The sequence below is a fragment of the Corapipo altera genome, unplaced genomic scaffold (genome assembly GCF_003945725.1).
Source record: "Corapipo altera isolate COAL_440 unplaced genomic scaffold, ASM394572v1 308, whole genome shotgun sequence".
Classification (NCBI taxonomy): Eukaryota; Metazoa; Chordata; class Aves; order Passeriformes; family Pipridae; genus Corapipo; species Corapipo altera.
The window spans coordinates 5,321,494-5,343,219 of NW_020884925.1; the positions used below are offsets into that span (position 1 = coordinate 5,321,494).

The window sequence follows — 21,726 nt, forward strand, 5'->3', positions numbered from 1 at the left end:
TTGTACCTCATCAGCAGAGCGATGCTCTGGCACATGGGGGCAGAGCCACGGCTGTGAAATGTGCCAGTAACAGTGGCACAGGTTCAAAACCAAACAGATTTGGAACTGTCAGAATGCAAGTGAGAGCTCAGAGCTCCACCTTCTTAAAAGGAGCCTCTTGGTGAGCCCGGCCATTTGTAACCTGGAGTATTCCTGCTCTGTGTAACCAGGTGTCAGGAGAAGCCTCTGGAACTGTCTGAGCTACTGCATGTACAGTCACATGTTTCAGCTGCTGCTCAGCTCTCTTGGGGAGGAGGCAATATGTCTATATTTGAGAAATATGTAGGGTCAAATAAATACTGATGTGAATGCCTGAAGTCCTGCTTTGGCACAGATTCTGTATCAGATAATTAAAATACTCCTATAAATTTATATAAAGAGAAAACACACTAAGATCATCTTGTCTGGAGAGGATTTAAACCACATTTTGACATGTCTTCTTTCTACCAGCACACAGCTGGCGTTCTGCTGGCTGCCAGAGGGCCTGTCATTTTGAAATCCAGTGTCTGATTAAAATCCTATAAATATTTTTATATCCAAGCAGGCTCTAATGATGCAGATGTTTTGTATCTTTGTTCATGGAAACACAGCCTGGCTTTCAGCTGCCCCTAAGGCTGCTTCCTTGAACCTGGAGCTTCCCCCACACCGTGCTCCATCTGAGTGCAGTCCGGGTGTGACAGGGGTGACACTGGTTTGGGACAGCAGTGTGTCAGTCTCGGGTTCACTGTTTTATTTTACCAGCATTATAAGATGAACAGTGACACTGGAGGCATGAAGATGAGTGCTGGGAAACACTGTGACTTCCTTCACACACACACCCAGCTGAGGAACGGCAGGAAAGTCCTCACTGTGTCTTAAACTGCTGTGGATGAACTGCTGGTCAAACATCCCGTGTGTTGGGGCTGGTAGGCTGTGTTCTGAGTTGTGTGGCTCCAGCTAGAGAGTATCCAAAGCCAAGTGCAACTGCACCAAAGCTGCAAACTCTGATGTAGCTGTGCTTCTGTGAGGTGCTGCAGTCTGAGGGGTTTGCTTTTGGAATTAATGTGAGGGATCCTGCTTGCAGTCATGATATAAAAATACTTTTCTGCTAGGAACGTGGGGAATCCTACAGGAAAAACTGTGGCTATCAAACACAGTTCCCTGAGAGAGGAAATCTCTTGCAGTGAAGACACAACTGTAAAGCTCCCTTACTTTAGCAGATATATTTTGCCCAAAGAGAGCAGTGCTTCCTACCAGCCTCAGACTGTACCTTAGAATGTCACCATTCAACTCAGAGTAACAGTTATCTGTGTGAAGATAAAGACACAGAATGTGCACAGTAGTTCAGACAACAGTGACGTGCTATAGACAATCAGCTCTAAGCTTAGTTTTGTACTTAATTTTGTATTTTAATAAAATTGACTATCACTAAGCATTTTAATAGTTGTATTTTCAGTATCAGTAATAACAGTGAAGTTTAAAAAGAACTCCTTTACAATTTGTTTATAAAGAATTATTATTACTGCACGATGGGAAAATAAGTTAGTTTCAAGCTGCCCTTAGAAAAGAAACTCATGTTTACTCTTTAAAGTTTCCCTCCCAAAGAGACTGCTCCAACTCTCTGGCAGTTCTTTGGTCCAGGCTTTCCAACATCACCTGCCCTAGGATCACATTCCCACTTCTCTGTACCTGTAAGGTCAGGTGCTACTGGAAGTTAACTGTTGTGTAGTAAACTTAGAATGCTGCTCTTTTCTAAGTTGCCTTTATCCTCTAAATGATTGAGATATTGCACTGCAAGGTCAGCTGCCAGCCCAGTCAGTGCCTGCTGCTAATTCAGTTAATTGGCAGAATACGTGTTTTCCTTGGGAAACATGTTGACTGTTTTCTGTTACTCCAGCCTCTTTGTTGCAATAATTTCACGGAATGCAGGAGGGGAAACCCTCGTGTTACACCAGTGAGTGTGAAAGGGTGTATTCAGTGGTCACATCTGCTGTCCATTTTTTCTGTTCCTGTGCTCCAGGAACTTGCTGGACAGTGTGTGTTGAACTGAACACTTGAACTGTGCTTATTCACACCGCGTGTGTTAAAGGCGCTAAATTCCCTTGCGGTCTGAATGCCCGTGCCTGCTGCCGGCGGGATGCGCGGCCGGAGCGGGGGTGTCCCGGTGTCCCGGGCAGGATTTGCCGCTGCTCCGGGGAGCAGTTCCCGCATTCCCCGCCGTCACCGCCAGGGAGCGGCGTTTCCGCGGGATTTGGGGCGGTTTCGGGTTTTCTGCGCGTTCTGCAGCGATGGGGGCTGAACAGCACAACCCTCGGTGTGACCCTCGGATGGGGCTGAACAGCACAACCCTCGGTGTGACCCTGGGATGGGGCTGACGAGCCCCGCTGCCCCCCAGCACGCAGGACATTGCCTGTTCTGCTGGGCGAGGAGCAATCTTGTACCAAACACGCGTTACCTTTTTTTTGACAAGGGGTGTTTTCTGAACTGCAGGAGGGACTATGGACAGCACATAACCATTGCAGTCGGGTTTCAATAACTGAGCGCCCTGATGTCTGGGTGATTTCTCCAGGTTTCTTTGTCCCCTGGCTTGGCTGGAATGAATACCTGGGTGATCTCTTTAGGGGTTTAGCGTAGAAAATTAAATTCCTTGATTGGTTGGCAGAGGAGCAGCAGTGACCTGCACCATGCTGAGCATCCTACTAGGTCTTCAACAGTTTTTACCTTTTTTTCCTAATGAAATGCAAGCAAATTGGTGGGTTTAATTAGAGCTGACTGTTTTTCTCTTACTTTCTTGCTGGTGATGAATGATAGACAGTCTGTAACAGCAGAGTGTGGTCCCTGCATGCTGAGTATAAAGCAGAGTCATTAAGAGAGGTGTCAGAAAGCAGAGCCTTCACAGAGAGGGGAAAGAACAGAAGAGCCAAAACTGCAGTGCTGGGGTATAACAGAAGTTATGGTCCTTTCACTACACTCAAGACAGACCTCACACTGACCTCTTGACTCACATATATGTTGATCTATGCTCTTCAATTACCTTAATTCACAGTTTGAGTCCAAAATCGCTGTAACTGCCTTTTGCTCTGTTTCTTACTGCTGATACCAATGTATTTTTAATTCTTTGACAGTGCAAAACAAAAAGGTGCTAAACCGAAAAGGCAAAGTAATTAACAAGTATGTGAATCTGTGATTCTGAGAGCCAGGCAGGAATACTGCCCCTGCTTTCTGGTATTGTAATAACTCTGTCTCCAGGAAATGTTTATTGTGCATTACAGAATGGCCATGTTTCAGAGGTCTCCCCTCCTCCACAGGTGACTCTTGTTCATTTCAGGAGCAATCAGGGTATTAAATCAAGGTATTCTGTTGCACACACACGAGGACAGGGAGGTGGAGCCCGGTATAAATCACTTGTGGTGCTCTGATGAGACAGTTCTGCTGCACACTCAAACCCTGCCCTTCCTGCAGCAGCCATTATGCTTTTCACAGCTGAATCTTCTCTTTTTGTTATTTTTGTTCCCCCCACCCCAATCCTTGTTTCTTCTCTGCTTCAGCTGTGATCCCCCTGACTGACTCTGAACACAAGTTACTGCCTTTGCACTTTGCGGTCGATCCTGGGAAAGACTGGGAGTGGGGAAAAGATGACAATGATAACACCAGACTGGCCAAGTAAGACCTTTCTGTAACTTCAGTGTTAAGCAGTAAAATGTCTTGAGCTGTACCTGGTTGGAGTACTGGGAGAGCTGCCAGGGCTTTGTTCTTGTTCTCTGGTTACGTGGCAGAAGACATGGGTGGGTCTCCAGCTGATGGTCACAATTCAGGCTGCTGTTACACCTCTCCCTGTTATGAAGTACTGCTTTTTCTTTCCGGCTTTTTGACTTCCTTTCTTTTTTTCATTTTTAGTTTGATTCTGTCTCTTGAGGCAAAGCTTAACCTTTTGCACAGCTACATGAATGTAACATGGATACGCATCCCTTCCGAGACACGGGTAAGGTCAACTCCCCCTCGCTCCAAACAACCAGAGACACAGGGCATGGAGGGTGTTGGGGAGGGAGGGCTGCCTGGAAACACCTCAGTGTCCCAGCAGCAGGGACAAGTCACTCATGGCTCACTAACACTGCAATCAGGCTTATGGATTTATCTGGTTATTTGCTCTAATAACACAGTTGCTTGTATATTTTTTGCTGAACTATATTTTCTAGCTTATCTTTCTGTTACATTTTCCAGTAGTCTGTGTAGTTTAAAGAAACCTCACCATTGTTTTTTCAGAAGTTTGGCTTGCTCTCCTAATGCCACTGTTAAATCACCAATCCCAAGTCCTTTCTGAGAATGCATTGGTCCCTCTGGACAGCTCCCAGTTTAGAGTGGCTGACAAAAGGCCACAGACAGGCTCTGAACTGGAGCCTGACTCTTCCAGAGAGCTATTTTAGAATCATGCCCAGCTGGCACCTACTCAGCTGCAAATTTCTCTGCAAACTGCATTGAATAGATTGAGGGGTTAGTCTGGAGGCTAAAGGTTGCTAGGAGAACATGGAGGTGATTTAGGCCGCCTGCACAGATGGGGCTTGAACAGAGGAACAGAACAAAAGGATTTAGCAACCTGCAAGAGGGGGAAAATCCATTTTTCTATAGTTTCAACACTAGCAGCTACCACATGATAAAAAGGAGAGGCAAAATGGTCCTGTATCTGTAAGTGGTGAGTGTGGAACCTGGGTTACCTGTCCCTGCTGACACTGTGATGGTCAGGTCACACCAGCACTGTCACCTCTGCTCCCAACTGGGTGGTGGGTGCTCAGGGATCCCTGAGAGACAGGGGACATGGAAGTACCCAGGGACAAGAAGCAGGCAGGTATTTCAATACCACAAATATATACATCTACAGGTTACCCCTCCCTGAGTCCTTGTGGTTAGTTAAGTGTTCCCTATTTATCTCTAGCAGATTTTGGCTACGTGGTGCCTGAAAGCAAGACTAAGTTTTGCAGGAGTTAATGAACAGAGTCCTGTTTTAAAGTACCCTTGGGTCCATGTTATCACATTGTCAAGAAAGATGTTTTATCATGTTACTTAAAATATAAAGTGGAACTTGGATTTGTGACACCAGTTTTATCTGCACTGCATTTCCAATAAGCATGAAAGCACATAATTGTGTTCCTCAGCCTTCTGGCTTAAGTTTAATGTGTGATATTCCAGGTGAGACGTTCAGCTCTGCTGCATCGTACCTTTGATTTTCACGCACCAGAGACCCGAGCAATGAAAAAGTCAGTTTAAATAAGTTGGGTTTTGAACATGATGGATTTTGAAATATTGCTGCATGCAGGCTTGTCTGCTGGATCCCCCTCACAGTTTTCAGCAGCACCTCATTCCCCTTCCATGGCAATGTCACCAGTTCCTTTCCCTGCTGGCTCAGGGACAGCCCCTGGAGGTGCTCCCTGTGGAGTGGCCAGGCCTGTGCTGGTCTCTGCTCCACAGGGAGCTCCTCTCCACAGCTCACACACTGACTGTCACAGAGCCCCAGTGACCGACCCCCGCCCTACAAATGTGCTCGAAAGGAGCCAAAAGCTACTTAGGAACAAGAAAGATACAGAGTAAGCACAGCAAAATATGTTTTATTTGGTGAAGAAACCAGTTGAAAATGTCACTGTGTAAATTAAAAAATATATTTATAATCAATGTCAAAATATGTACTGAATTTGGGGGGTCTTTTTGCACCAGTTCCTGCATAACACCGATTTTTCTGTATCTAATTATAATTACTTTTCCATAGCAGGCCCCTTTGGCTCAACCAGAATCCCCTACAGCTTCAGCTGGGGAAGACGTGCAGTCTCTGGCTGACTCAATGGACTCGGACCGAGATTCCATCTGTAGTAATTCCAATGGCAATAATGGCAAAAACAGTAAAGAAAAAGAAAAGGACAAACAAAGGAAAGATAAAGACAAAACCAGGACGGATTCAGTTGCCAATAAAATAGGAAGCCTCAGTAAAACCCTGGGAATTAAACTGAAAAAGAACATGGGTGGTCTTGGAGGGCTGGTGCATGGCAAAATGAGCAGAGCCAATTCAGGGAATGGAAAAAATGGGGACATAGTAGAGAAGGTCAAAGAGAAGAAGTCAAAGTCTCGAAAAGGGAGCAAGGAGGAGTCGGGCCAGTCTGCGAGCACGTCTCCGTCGGAGAAGACCACCCCGTCCCCGACGGACAGAGCCAGCAGCTCCCCCACGGACAAGGGCAGCACCAAACCCTTCCCTGACAAGCAGGCTGACCCCTGGAAGTACAGCACTGACGTGAAGCTCAGCCTGAACATTCTGAGAGCTGCCATGCAGGGTGAACGGAAGTTTATTTTTGCTGGCCTTCTTTTGACCAGTCACAGGCATCAGTTCCATGAGGAGATGATCGGTTATTACCTGACTAGCGCCCAGGAGCGATTCAATGCAGAGCAGGAACAGAAGAGGAAGGAAGCTGAGAAAAAGGCTGCACTGAATGGCTCATCTAGTAGGAAAATGGAGCCAGAAGCATATTCAAAAGAAAAATTGGAAACATCTCCTCAGGATAGGGCATCACCCGTCTTGCCTCAAAGCCATACAACCCAGCTGGTTTTAAAGTTCAAAGACCGCACTAGTCCCACCCCCGGGCCCTTCTCCTCCCCCAGCAGTGGTGCCAAGAGGAGTGGCCCCATCCCAGTGTCTGCCCACTACAGCCATACTCCCCCTGTCCAAAGGCAGAGTGTCATCCATTTGCATGACGTCAACTCCAAGCCATCGAGCTTCCAAGACGACACCTACAAGCCAGTAGTGGGCACCTTGAAGACCTGTGCCACCTACCCCCAGCAGAACAGGTCCCTGTCCTCCCAGAGCTACAGCCCGGCCCGGCTGCCCGGGATCCGCACGGTGAACACGGTGGAGTCGCTGAGCTGTGCCCTGCCCGCCGAGCACAAGTCCCAGACCTACACCAACGGCTTCAACACCGCGGACATCAGGGACTGCCTGGAGTACGCGGACGAGGACGCTCCCCAGACCTGGCTGAACAACGACAAAAACCAAGGCAGAAGCACAGTTTGCCCAATCTACTCCATCCAGCAGAACCGCTGTAAGAAGGAGAACTGTTCCTTTTATGGTCGTCCTGAGACTGACAATTACTGTTCCTACTGCTACAAGGAGGAGCTGAAGCGCAGGGAGAGGGACAGCAAGGGACACAGGCATTGAGGATTCTTCCTGACTACTTAGTTTTACCATTTTCTTACTTACAAAGTAAACAGTGTTGGATTGCAGTAAAAGGAATCCTTAAAACAAGAATAAAGGATTGATGAGTAAATAGTGTCTAGCTTTTCGCTTTTCCGGGGCAATGAGGAAATAATAGGATTAATTTATCATAAAAATATTATTTTCCATTTTGTCAGTGTCTTTTTTACATATACTGGTAAGCTGAAGGGTTGTTTACTCCTTTGTCAGTGCTGTGTATATGTTTGGTCAAAAATTTACTAATGGTGCCTGAATTTACACTGACATCACTCAGGTAGTAGAATGATAGGGGCAAGTCATAATAACAGAGATGTGGTGTTGTGGTAGGGTAGTGTCTGCCTTGCAGACTTTTGAAATGATAGAGCTATTATGAGAGTCTTTTTCTCAGTAAAACCTAAATTTTTCATAGCCTTTTCTTTTGGGAGGGTAGTGATTTTGCATACTGCACATTTTTAACATGGCAGCATACTGCATTGCTACTAATGTTTGTACTTACTTCACTCTGAAATGGAATGATTCTGGAAAAATGGGAGTGAAAGGTCTGAATTCATGAGGGCTGTAGCTCTTCCTAATTTTAAGTTCTTACCAATTATTTCTACATTTCCATTAAAAAAAAAAAAAAGAAGTAGATTTGAACCACTTTTATTTGCACTGAATTTTTAAACAGGTTTTATAAAAAAATTCATTATGACTTTCAAGACTTCATGTCCCAAAACCACCACATAATATAGTTTTGGGCACCTGAATTTCAAAAGTATTTTCATTGCTGTTAAAATGCAGAGAAATATTAAAATAAAATTAAAATATAAAAATTTTACTACATTTGGAAAATTTAATGACCAGCTAGGAAATTTAGGATCATTTTAGATCTGAATGAACTGCTTGTCAAAGCAAATGTAATGTATCAATTTATGCCTTAGCTAGTGCATGAGCCTAATCATTAGTTATTTATTCATTTCTCAGCATTACTGAGTGATAATTCTTGCAAGCCTAACTATGTGAGCCTTTCTTGAAGACTGTTGGCTCCACCTATTTCCAAGTCTTCTCCCAGAGTGAGTTATCTCCGCCCAGAAGGTTCCCAGATGGCTGTAAAATACCTCCAGCAGGAATGGCAGCTCTGAGCACAGATTTGCACAAGCCTGATATCCAAATATTTACAGAAGTATTTGCAATACTTTTGAAAATAAAACTTAGCTCACAGAAACATTTCTGTAAAGAGATGCTGGTGAAGTAGATGAATGACACGAGAAGGTTTCCTTGAAGGTTTTGCACCCTCCACCATCAGTGGCACAGTGTAGGAACAAGAGCTCAGTGGCTCATTTACTCTCCCCTTACACACGGGGCTTTTATAAAGAGCTAATTTTCCACCAGCAGGTGAAGCACTGCCTTCAGGACTTCCTCTGCCACCCAAAGGTGCACAACATGAGTTCTGCCTTCCTCACTATGGAATAGCACTTTTCTGGCCCTCACAGGAAAGATCCTTTGCCAAAGAGTCTTTGTTTCTGATTCTTTTTCTGCTGTACCCCAATTTTTGCTCTTAACGTGGGTGGCACCATTTCACTGGTTAATCAGGGTTAACCCTAATTAACCCTGAAACCAAACTTAAAGTCATCTGCAAAACAGGATGCACAAACTTCTGCTGCCATGTGCTGGCTTTGAGGAAAAGCACACGAGCTTTTTCTAATGTCCCACCAAAATTGGTGGAACTGAGCATATGCTTAAAACTGACTGTATTTTTAGGTTTTCTGCTGAGTGGTAGGTCTCAAAATAAGTCCCTTAACCAGTCCTAAAAAGTGAGGGTCTTTGCCATGTTAGGTATTCCATGAATCCAGGCCTGTACTTCACATTCCTTGCTGTATTCTGAGCATACACTGAGTCTCACTGAACTTGCTTCCTTCCTGAAAGGGAAATTCTGGTGTGTGTTAAAGCTCCACGTGACTCCTGTCCCCAAGGTAAGCACGTTCCAAACCCGTCTCCAGCTGCATACACTGGTGAGCAGTGCCCTGTTTGGTTTGCTGTTGTGATTACATCTAATTTCTAATTGTCAAAGACAACTGGGATTGCAGATTATGCTAAAACAGGCCAGATCATGTAAAAAGAAATCAAATATTACACTTGATTGTATTTGCTGCAGAGACTGAGAAAACTGGAAGGATGAAACTTCACAAAAACCAGAAAGATTTAAGAATTCTTAGGGCATTAGAGTAGCAGTAGCATTTGATACTCTGAGAATCACTTCTGTTAAAGCTGTGCTTTAGAAATACATTAGCAGTAATCCACACCAGCCTGTGTATTTGAGTGAGTTGTATCTTTCTCAGTGAGGAAAAAAGTAACAGCACATATATAAAAATAAGCAATCACCATGAGAATTCACTGTTTCCCATTTTTTAAAGGATTTGTTTCTATAGTATGTTTTTAAGATCTCCTACTCGTAAAAGAAAGAGATTTACAACTGGTCAGCATGTAGATAAAATTATTCTAAATTGTTGAATACATCGTATGTTAGATTATTTTGAAAAGTTAATTGGTCTTCTGAATAATATCAGGCTTGTCTCTATAGGATACCAAACTTGAGTGTTCATTGTCATCCTCAGGACACTCAGATATTTCCATAAAGATTTACCACTGCTGGACTGCTCATTTTAAAATACGTGTTATATGAAATACCGACAGAACACCTTTCAGTTGTGCCTGTTTCCTCAGAATCCTTTTCTTGGAATATCTTTGAATAATTTTCTAATCGCTGTTTTCTTTCAGAACTCTCTTCAAATATCCCACAATTCTCTTGTCCCCTGACATTTGCTATTGAAAAGAACTTGCAGGCCTACAATGCAATTTGCCAGTTAAAATCTACCCATAATTTCCTGGTAGTTCTCCTTTTTTCTGGATATGTGGGGGGGGGGGGGGGGGGGGGGTTCCTTCTTTTTCTTTCTGAGCTCTTTGTGGCAGTTGTCTGCATAATGCCACAGTTGGCATTAAACAGTCCAAACCTGCAGGAACAGTGCCTCCTCCTGAAGGAGTGGTTGTCCCATTAGAAGAAGTCTCCAACTATAAAAGGAAATTTTCTGCCTGTTTTTTTAGAGAGAGTTCCCAACTGCTAGTGAGTTGCATTCACCAGGCACTGAAAAAAATTGTGTCATTCCTGAGCTGTGTGTGAGAGGCAATAATCTTCATACATAGTTTTCTGTTGCACTATCTGCTAACCTTTGACTGCTCTTTTGGTTTATTTTTCCTGACAGCTGAAGGTATCTGCAGCCCACAGGCCAGTCAGTCCTTCTCTGTGCCTGCTCTGCCCTCTCTGTGCCCTCCAGACCTTGTGGAGTTACCTCCTGGTCCCAGCTGCACAGAAATCAGGGCTGGCTGGGGGGACCCGACTCACTCCTTGTGTAGCTCAGGTGGCTGCAATACTCACATATAGTTTTGCATTTGAATGTGCTTTTTTCCCCCTTTCTCCTTGATAGTGATTCAACATTTAGCACTGTTGTCTAGATCTCTGAAGTACAGACTAAATACTGGGTAGGCTACACCTTCCCAGAACAGATCCAAAATTACCAGGAGATATGTAGGTTGAGGGAAGCTGGAATTCTTTTCACGTGTGAATGTGCAACTTTTCTAACTTAAGAAAGACTTAAACCTATTATGCAATTTTTTTAGTTTATTCATAAACTCTGATAAAAAGGTCTGTAACAGAGGATGCCTATGATACATAATGGGTTTCAGTCACACTTTATATTAAAGTTCCATTTAAAATGCTTTATAAGGAGTTGATAAACCACAGACTTTACAAGTATATTTTCAGAAGTGAGTATCAGTTGTAGCATATGGATAACAAGCAGCTCATTCAGAAGAAGGTTTTGCAGGTTATCAAAAGTAACTGCAGGTATTTTTGATTTTAAAAAGTTGACTAACTTTTTGTTCTATAAATGCAATGAGAATATTGTCCCAGCTTTCTTTAGCAATTAGTTGCTTCTTCCTAAGTCAAAGGTAACATTAAGGGTATCAGTGAAGGAAAGATGCTGTACTTGAAAAATTTTGTATTGCTTATTTCTTAAGAAGTCTAAATAGGCCAAGTGAAGTCTTCAGAGTCATCTTTTCTCCAGCTGAACACTGGTGTGAGCAAAGTTCCTGGGTCCAGAAGGACTGAGCAGACCCTGTGGACATCTGAGGCAGGGTCAGTCCTTGCACAGGGCACAGTCAGGGTCATCTACTTCTCGTGTGATGAATGTGTAGATATCAAAAATGCACAGCACAGATCTGACAAAATACTGCCCTCCAACTCTCCAATTCTGCAAACACTTACACTGGTGCTCAACTTCACCCACCTGAACAGTCTCCTGACAGCAAGGAGTCTGCTGCTTTTCAGAAACTTCCAGAAAGTGTCAAGGAAAAGCGTGAATGTTTTTATCAAGGCCTGAGCCTTCACAGCCAGTGTCTGTTCCCCACAGGCTGCCTGATGTTACTCTTCCAGCAAGAGAATCAGTGAGAATTTTGCCTGAGGAGTAGAGGGAAGCCTTAGGCCTCTTTGGGCTAAATCTGCTGTCCCCTGAAATCTGAGGACAGAATCCCATTAGTAGTGGGGGCCTTAAATCAGGTGCTTCATTGACATGTAAAATACTTGCAAGCTGGACATGAAAGTGCAGTACAAGCTCATAAGGGAGTAAAGTCTTCATAACACTGGGAGAGTTTTGCACAGGTGAAAACCCATATGTTAATAGAAACCACAATAATCTCAAATAAACATAGGGCCAGAGAAACAAAATAACCGATACTGATTGTAGATTGCTTTTCAGCTTAGTATATTTGAAGTCTCTGTCAGTGTATTTGAAGAGTATTTGTTTTAGAGAATGGCAGCTTACGAGGATCACCAAACATGTACAGCATAGGAGTGAAATTATTTCAGTAATAGACACTAGTATCTATTTTAATTTGCACATGGATTTTCCAGTGTATATGACTAAAACACTGTATTGTTAAAAATGAGAGGAAAATAACACAAAGGTGTTTGTAAGTATGTTCTATTTGTAGACTTAAGGCTGTATTATGTTGGAATTTTACAAGCCAAGTTTAAATTGTAATATAGAAATTATTTTTATATTATTTTCAAAATACGCTACAGAGCAATATTTTGCGCCTTTATTATAAGCAGGGTCATCATTTTAGAGGTTCCTTTCAGAAATGCTGGTAGAAATTAACCATGAAAAGAAAGCTTTGTAAATGTAATTGTTTCTAACTGCTCTGTCTGTTGTGCACATCTATATCTAATGTCAGTTGAATATACAAATTTTTTTTAATTGAAAAGCTTTAAATTTTTCTTTATATATTTTTAGTACAACACTATTTCTCCCTATTTAATTCCAGTCTCTACCAATAGCCACTTTTATAAGCAGCTTCTGAATAAACATTCATCAAAAATTTCCTTACCAAATGAAACATTTCTGTGCAGATACTGATTGACTTGGGACATTCATAATACACCCTGAACCCATTAGAATAGGATTAGTTTGCCTTTTTTTTTTTTAAACAGAATCAGAGATTTATTATTCCTTCAGGACGAAAACCAAGAATGAATAACTTGTGCAATCATTTTGCATCTGTGGGAAGAAAATCACTCTAGATCACAGAAGTGTAATCACTGATAGCCAGATACATCGTGTCTTAACAGATCTCAAACATGCATTCGCTTCTTGCAGGTTGAAGGCTTCAGATTTTATTTCTTCATCATTCTTTGTACTGTACATATCAATTACTGATGAACTGTGCAAAAAAAAAAAAAAGACATCATAAACTAATGTATATGCTAAATTAGGAATGTGTGTAGTTTTTAAAATTCCCTAACTTTGATGGTTTAGTTTGTTGGGATTTGTTTGTTTGTTTAAGAATTACTATTAAGGTACTGTAACCAAAATGTTCCCATCTGGAACATTGATTCTGGGTTTGTCCTGGTAAAGAGACTGGGGTTAGGATGCGCTGAGCATCAACTTCTGTGGAATGAAAAGCTCGCTCTTGGTTTCAGAAAATCAAGTGAACATTACTCCAACCCATATCAGGGCCTTTCTTTATTAACACTCTTTCAGTCACTGGAATGTCCATTTTTTCTTTAGTGATTTTCCACATGTGAACAAATAATTGGGCTTATTCATAAAGTGATTGTTTGAGTATGGAGAGACTTGCCTTGAACCAAAACACCATCTAATTGTTTAACTGTTGCATTCTTAATGGGGTAGTGTATTCCACTGGCTGGGGGGGGAGGGGTTAAGACCTTATTTATTCCTTGGCTATCACGGTCACATTGCTTTGTTTGGTTGGGATTTCTCCTCTCAAGTGAATAAGCTATTCTGATTGCTGTTTTACCTCCCATTGCCTGAATGCATGTACTGTGTCAAGAGAATTGAAATGGCTGATGCACATTTGCACTGTGGAACAGGCAATATGGGTAAAAGCCACCATGTTCCAAGCAGCCTTAAAATTATGACTCTCTGGGGACTGAGAGTCACTTAACTGGATGCAGCCTCTGTCCCACTTCCTCGTTCACCCATGACTGTAGAACACTCGAGCCTGCTGTGATCTGTGTACACATATTTGAATAACCTGTAATCTTAACATTTTCTTTCAAAAATTGTGACTGTGTGTCAGGAAACCTTAATCAGAAGAGGAGATGGAGTAAAAACAGAGAGAGAATGGTAGCTTGTGGGGTAACCAGGGCACCAAAATCCTAAAAAGAGGGAAAATAGTTGATGTATCAAAAACTATTTGCTGTTAAGACTGTAAGTTTTGTAGATCTTCCTGTATTTTGGGAAAACAGAGAAATTCATCTCTGCATCTAATGTAGCCTCTTACTTTGTTGCAGAGGTTTGCTGTTGGGAAAGAAGGGAGAAAAGGAAGTTTTCTTCCCTTCTTAAAGCAAATTCTAGTGGTAAAATCATCTGAGATTGCAAAACATACGTTGAACTAAACAGTGCCTAATTCCTGTGTGTGTTGTGTATTTCATTTGCATTTTGCCCCTTTCAAATCCCATTTCCTTTAAAAAAAGGGGGTGGGGGAAATTTAAAGATTTGGCTTGTATGTTAGTGACCCATTTCTTCCTTTTTTCACATGAAAATGGAATTGCACTTTCCTTCTTGGGCAAAGCTGAGAGATAAAAGCCACCTTTATAAGTAAATTCCATATAACTGCTTTGCCACAGAATGAAGTTAGAAGCCCTTGGCACAGCAGCTTTGCCTGAGGGAGCCTGACAGTGTGGGGGGAGCTGAGAGCCGTGGCCAAAACAGCAGCTCGAGGTCACTCTTGCCTTTAAAACAGATGCAGTTCATTGTGGCCCGTGATGTCTGAACAGCACCTCTGTAGTAAAGGTGAAGTGGAACACTGCCTCATTGCCATTTGCCTCCAGATTTAAGTAACGCAAAGCCTCTTCCCCAGGCTTTTGGTTCAAATATGCAGGAGATGCAGCACCAAACCTGGCATCTCCGTTCCGTGGGCTTGCAGTCAGGTCTAAACTGAAACACAGCCATGTGGGCGGGGCAGGAGCGTTCTCGTCGCTCAACTTTGCAAATCGTGTGCACTTTTAATACTGACAGAAGTTAAGCAATGGTTTTATTGTTTATTTGCTCAGTATTCTGAGTACTGTAAATACAGTCTTTGTATAATGCAGTGTGTGTACAGTACAGAAATGCTTTGCATGCACGTGGTGCTGGGCTCTGCTCATCCACCAGGACCAAGGAGAACAAACAGGATTGATGCCCAGACTAAATAATGGATAAAATCAGCCACACAGACTTAAGCAGCCAGAAGTCCCCAACCCTAGTGTTGTGGGCCAGCTCTGACAGCTTTGTTTAAAATTCTATCCCAGTGATCTAGATTAGGTTTATGCTCTTCCCTGGGAAGGAGCAATTGCTTCTGTGTCTTTTCCAAGCCCATTGCTCTGAGCCTGCTAGTTCCTTCTGCAGCTGCACTGTTCCAGGCTTAGCACAGTGAGCTGGGAAGCAGTTTTTCAAATCTGCACAGAGCTCTTGTTTTGTTTTGGAATCCATCTGGAGTTTCACTCTCATTCAATTTTAAGACATAAAACACTGTTATGAACTTTTCATAATGCCTTGAAGTTGCCTCTTGTGGGGCTGAAAGACTTTTGTTCTCCTTGGAAGGCCTTGTTCTTCCTCATTGATTCTTGTGACTGACATTTTTGTATGGAAAACGTTGAATGAAACACTGAGCATCTCAATGCTGTTTACATGTGTTTCTGCCATTTGGACACACTGTGTTGTTAAAGCCAATGCCTCTCAGACATGGGCAGATCTTGAAGGACAGTCTGAAATATTATATACGGAAGGTATTTGGAGTTAATTCATCATAACTTTACTACTGCTATTGTATCAAATGCCCCCCAAATTTGTTTGTACATCTATTTTGCTATTGCTAACATTTTTGTTTTCATCTTGCAGTTTCTTAGACAAATTCTAAAGCTCTTTGTCCCTAAAACCTGTGGTAGATTTTCCAATAAAGAAGACTTGGCTTTCTCAGATCAGTTTGCATTAGAGTGGCTTGTCTCCCCAAGCAAGAATTAAAGTAACTCAGATGTCCCACCCTTGGTCTAGAGTTCATTTACTCATTAACTGAGGATCTCTGTTCAAGTATAACCAAAGCTAATTCTATAAAGTTTAAAATATCAGAATAGGTAATGTGACTTTCTAGTAAGAACTGCTGGCAAAATCAGCATTTTTTAACCCACAGAAATGTACAATAAAGATATTTGTACTTGAAACCCATATTTCAAAGAAAGATAGTAGTTGGCTGTCACTGGGGCTTAAAGAAATGGTAATAGGGAATAAAGTAAGTCCCATTGATTTTTGCTTGCTAAGAATTCAAATTCTTGGTAGTCTTACTACCCTTCTCATTTTTCAGAGTCTGAGCTTCTTAGTGTCTTCTATAAATTTACATTCTCTTAGCAAAGATTGCTTTAGGATTTCAATAAACAACATGATAGCTATTACAGAAATCTGTTTAAAGCTGAAGTGACTTTTCAAGTTTCTTCTTTGACCATTTTCATGCAAAACATTTATCCCATATGAAAGGAGTGAATTTCTCTTTTCCCATTCCCCTCCCTATTCCTAATTTCAAGACACAATTGGTTGCAGTCACTTTTGTCCGCAAAGAAAACAGTTGATCATTTTGAAGCTGACTGCCATCTTGTTTAAATCCATTGTTCAAAAGAAACAGGATCATTAATTAATGTTAAATGATAATTAATATTTTTTGTTGTGAAAAGTGTGAGTTCTTGAGAACCTTTTCGACATGCTGTTTTCATTCAAATTCAATTTAAATGTCATTTTTAATCTGATCCATATTTTGACAAAGATGATGTGTGAGAGCTGTTTTTAGCAGTTGGATTGTTACTTTGTAAAGTATTAAAGCACTAAACTAATTTTTGCAATAGGTAGAAAAACTTGCTTTTGTTTTGAAAAACTTCCAGTATAACTGTCGCACTTTTTATAGCAGAACTGTATTTAATTTCTTTCTTTTATGAAAGATTACTCAAAGTAACTGATAGCTCTGTAATCTGTGTGAATTGGCTTCTCCATTATTTGAAACTGAGAGAAGCTATGATGCCTATTCAATAAAGTTAACTTATTTCTAAAGTACCCGTTTGCTGGAATTCTTGTCCGTGCTGCCTGGGTGCTCTCCTCACTGTGATGCTGCAGCCAAGGCTGAGGGGCATCCTGCAAACCTGGGGCTCTGCTGGCTCATCACCAGCTTGTGCTCTGCTGCCAGAGTTCACTGTTAGATTTCAAATTGAGTTACATAAATTAGATAACTGAGAATCTGAGGCAGAAGGCAGAAATCAGGCACTGTCTGCTCAGCTTCTGTTTTCAGAGTATTCCCAGTTCCTGGGCTCCAAAGGGACAGGACCCTGTGCAGGAGGGGCAGTGCTGCCAGGCCACTGTGGAGGGGCAGGACAGACTGGGCTGTGACTGCTCGTGTCACCCTCCTCAGGAAATCTCTGCCTGTGCCATCAGGGGAAAGACAGGATATTTGTCACACAACCACCTTTAGAGAACTCCCACGTGCTGAATAATAACCATAATAACATGGCAACTTGTTCCAATGTTAATTAGCCATTTTTAAAACAAACTTCTGAGTTGAATTTGTCTGACTCCAGTTTTAGCTTTAGGATCTCCTTTCACTCCTGTCTGATTGAGGAGTTGTCTGTTGCCCTCGAAGTCCCTGTACCCTCTGAAAGGGTCATCCCTCACCCTCCTGTGTCCGGCTGAGCAGATCCTGCCTTCCAAGGCTGTTGCAAAGGTATACTTCCAGTCCCTGAAATATAATATTTCTCATGCCTGTGCTTAAAGTCTCCTTGAGCCTTTTAACATCTCCCTCGATCTGTAAAGACTCGAGTTAGACTGAAAGCTTTTTCTGAAATACACTTCAGCTCTGGTAAGAATCGCTCCAGGCAGGCTCTGCTGCAGGTGGATCAGACAGCCCCTCTGCTGAAACAGTCTCTAATTCTGTTTAGAATTGATAGTGCCTGCATTTCAGTACAAGCTTATTTCTGAACTGAAATTATTGTATAGTTTATCACTAAGATGTCTTTAGTTTTTTTATGATTAGTTTTCCATCCATAAGTTGTAGAAGGAACAGCTGTTCTTTGAGCTCATATTTTTTGGAGTCTGCGATTCCTGAGCCAGAGTCCTCCATGTGGTGATGGAGGTGAATATGTACATCTGGTGAGTAAAGCCAAGTCATTTATTTTCTAAATGTCTGAGTCAATTTTGATTTTATCCAACACACTTGGGTTGTTTGTACCCAGTTTTCTGAGCAATCCAGATTACCCTGTGTTAGCATCCAATCATTTAATCTCCTAATGGCATTAATAATTCTTTGAAACACTTTCCCCTGGTGATTGACAAAATTATTAGTTAGTTTAGGTCTGGCCCTCTCTTGAGACAGTGGACTGGTGATTATTTATCAGTTAAACTAATATTTTCAAGTGATCTAAAAAGATTTGAAAGGGCCTGTTTTTATAACATAATCCTGGATTTTTTAATTTTGTCCTTTCATTCTTGATTCAAGTTCCATATGAACCAATTTATTGTTGTGCCTTTTCACGGAACACGTTTCCCTTCAATCATTGCTGTTTGACATCATCTTGAATTTGAATTGGGGATAAATCAGATAGTAGAATAGTGTGGGGAGGAGAGATATAAAAATCTTTGAACGTTTACCTGTTCTGCAGATCTCAAAGGTTTCAATATACTAATAAGCCAAACTGCTATTAAGATTCTCCTTTTTCCTGGTGCAAACATACTATATCTGCAGACAGAGGAGAAGCTAAGGGTCAGCAGAGGTTGTGGACTTGCTGAACTCTGTGCATTTGCTGGGGTTTTCTGACATGACTAGTTTCTAGCAGTCTGGTCCTTAAATGTAAGCACAGTAAGCTTACCTGCCTGGCTGATTGATATTGGAGTTATTTTACATTTATGGAAGTATTAGTCCTTTTGTATTGATTTAAAAACCACAATCATGCAATTTATTCAACATGATCAGATTCCTGAATCCTTCTAGAGCTCTAACAAATCCAAGAGGGTTTCAGGGAAACACAGAGCAGACTTGCTTGCAGAATTTACCTTCAAGAGACACTTCAAGACTTCCCCTGGGGAAAGGACATTAAAGCAACATAAGACATTGCTTGTTGAAATCTGGCTTTGGTTGGCCTCCCTGATTGGCTTCCTGGCCAAAAATTTGGTTCCCTCAGCTTGTTTTGGAGGTTTGTTCTCTTTTCACTGTGCACTCCGAACTGCCATGGGTGAGTTTTCAGTCCATACAGAAGTCTGGAAAAGAGCATTTCAGTTGATGCTGCCTGTGGCTCATCTCCTCATCTCTGAACAGATTTGCAAGAGGACAGCAGTGTTAGTAAAGGATGACTTCCCAGATGACTCTGGGAGCATCTCCTTCTCTGATGCCCTGTTCGCTGCCCCAACCTGCCCCAACCTGCCCTGCACAACTGGGACCAGTTGCCCCCTCCTGCTCTGGGGCTGCCAGGGTTGGTGTCACAGAGCACTGCACAGAAAACTGCTGTCAGGAGCTCATTTGTAATAGCATACAGTGAAAATCTGATTTAGTAATGGAAAGAAAGGAAATACAGCCCACATTTGCAGAGTGCTCATAAAAAAGAATTCTCCTCCAGCCTGTCAGCTTTGTAGTAAGTGATTCCAGTTTTCTTCTGTGGCATAGTAACTAGAACTGTTGAAAAATGTATCATATATGGATTATCTGACTGGATTTTAGCTTGAAAACAAAATGAACCATGTTTAAGTACAAATATGGTTTTACTTTATAAAGTTGTGCTCTACTCGCCACGGTCTCCTTAAATAAATCTTTGTATCTCTCTGAGTCGTCACCACATTTGAAAGACTCACTGCTTACAACACAAGTGCAATGCTTTTCTTTGTGTAACCGTATTTCCAAGAAAAAAAAAGCATTTTAAAGAACAAATTGAGTACCTTTCCCAAAACTCCACCCAACTTGGATACCTTGCTGAAATCAAGCTGTTAATATTGTTAACTCAGAGGAAGCAAAATGAAAGTAGTTCAAGCCACCTAACATTGCTATAAGACCCCAACTGAGAGCAAGTAAGAGTGGGAAAAATTTCATTTCTCTTCCCTGTTGTAGGGGCTGACTGTCCCTTGTCCAACTTCAGAAATGTGATGATGGAATTGCACCACTGAAAAGCATCTGTATCATAGTCACCCAGACCAGGGACATACAGTAAGTGGGGAGGGACGATGAAGACTTTAAGGAGAAAACAGAGTGAGGGGGCTACACTGGGACCTGATAATAATGGTTTACAGGACTGCTAAACAGCTAACCTGAACTCACACAGTGCTGTGATCTAAGACAAAAATGAACAAAACTACTCTTTTTATTCCTGTAACCATAGCATTTGCTCAAATGTTTAGCTATGTGCATCATAAGAACTAAGAGAAATCTGAGCGATGAAGCAAAGGCTAAGGCACCAGAGCTCCTTGGGCTGGGGAGATTCCTAAAGGATTCCTGCCCTCCCTCTATTGTGCCCCCGTTTTATGGGCACAAAACACTGTCTTTCTGCACAGAAAAACATTAAGTCACTGTGCTCATTCAAGAAGGCCACAAAACCATCCAAATAGAAAAGCTGGATGTCTCAGTGCTGTGCAGAATGATGCTGAATTTACTTTTTTCCATCTACAGCAAATCATCTTCAGGATGCCTGCAAAAGCTGAACACCCTTGGAGTGATTGGAATGAAGAGATGGCAGACTCAAGGACCCACACCTCTTGCACAAGATTAAACAGCATGGTATGGTCAGGTTTCTTTGAAATGTAGTGTACCTCGCATTGGACTTCCTCTGCCAATTATAATAAAGACTTTGATCGTTTGAGTAGGAAGGAGGGGGAGCAAATGGCAGTGGCTAGTGTAGGAGCCAGCAATAATACATTCTAATTAGTAAGTGTGGGAGTAAATTTACCACTGTTGGCCAGAAAAAGTTGCCTATCCTACATAAGATGGGTGGCAACAGCAAGGTGGCTCTTTGGCTCAGTTACAGAGAGCAGGCATCCAGTCCAGCCCCATCAAATCTGTTGTTAAACTGCCACAAATCAGTGCCCGTGCCCTTTGAGAATGCCTCAGATCAGACCTGCTCCTCAGGCAGGTGCTGCTCTCACAGTGTATGCACTGTGGGCTCTGCCCCAGCTTGCTCGGGGGGTGAGCTCTCCCAGAAGGTCCCCTGGTGCTCCTGCCCCTGGGAATGCTGACAGCACAAGCACACAGACCTTCACTGCTCCCGCTTCATGTGCACTTTCTGTTGCTTGGATGAGTCCCCAGCAGAGCAGTTTTGACACTGATAAATGGAATACAAGAGTCATAACGTAATATGAGGTTTAAAGCCCAAATGTCCTGCCTAGACAATCAAGAGCAGTTTCAATTTCTCTCCTCTAGAACTGAACTTGATTTGAGGTACAAAACATTGGAACTAGTGAGTTATGGGCAATGCATCTTTCTCCTTTTGCAGTGCTTACGGGTAATGTTCTCCATAATGTTCACATAATTTGTGTGAACAGAGAAGAGTCATGAATTTAATTGGGTATCATAGTCTGTTGTAAAATCTGTTACTGACTTCTTGCTTCTGCACAGTACTCCAGAATACCACAAAACTGGCAAATGTACAATCTAGGTGCTTTTAAATGCTGGCAGAAAGGTTATGTAAAAAATATTGCTTTTCTTCTTTAAAGAAAGGTTTTTAACTTTACAAAGCAAAATGGAAGTTGTTTCCAGGCATGAACTCAAATTATGGATGTGTGACTACATAAAACAATCAACTACTTTGTGATTGTTCAAACAACAAAGTTTGGACAGCTCCATGACCCTTTCTTTTCGAAAAGCTGACATATTACTGGTGCTGATAATTTTCCAGAATTTCTGGGTTCTAGCTGGGTTTGAATATAGCAATGAAC

General features: G+C 42.1%; 1 protein-coding gene across 9 annotated transcripts in view; it reads left to right on the forward strand.

The window, feature by feature from the left end:
• The window catches only part of OTUD7A (OTU deubiquitinase 7A), a 121,337-nt gene extending 114,013 nt beyond the window's left edge, over positions 1-7,324 (forward strand). For 7 of the 9 annotated variants that reach the window (XM_027657615.1, XM_027657613.1, XM_027657620.1 and 4 more), the window contains 3 exons: positions 3,567-3,681; positions 3,916-4,000; positions 5,777-7,324. In XM_027657615.1, coding sequence (XP_027513416.1) covers positions 3,567-3,681; positions 3,916-4,000; positions 5,777-7,210 — 1,634 coding nt within the window. In that variant the 3' untranslated portion in view covers positions 7,211-7,324. The remainder of the gene's footprint in view (positions 1-3,566; positions 3,682-3,915; positions 4,001-5,776) is intronic. The other 2 variants (XM_027657617.1, XM_027657622.1) reach the window with 1 other exon arrangement.
• Positions 7,325-21,726: the final 14,402 nt, after the last annotated feature.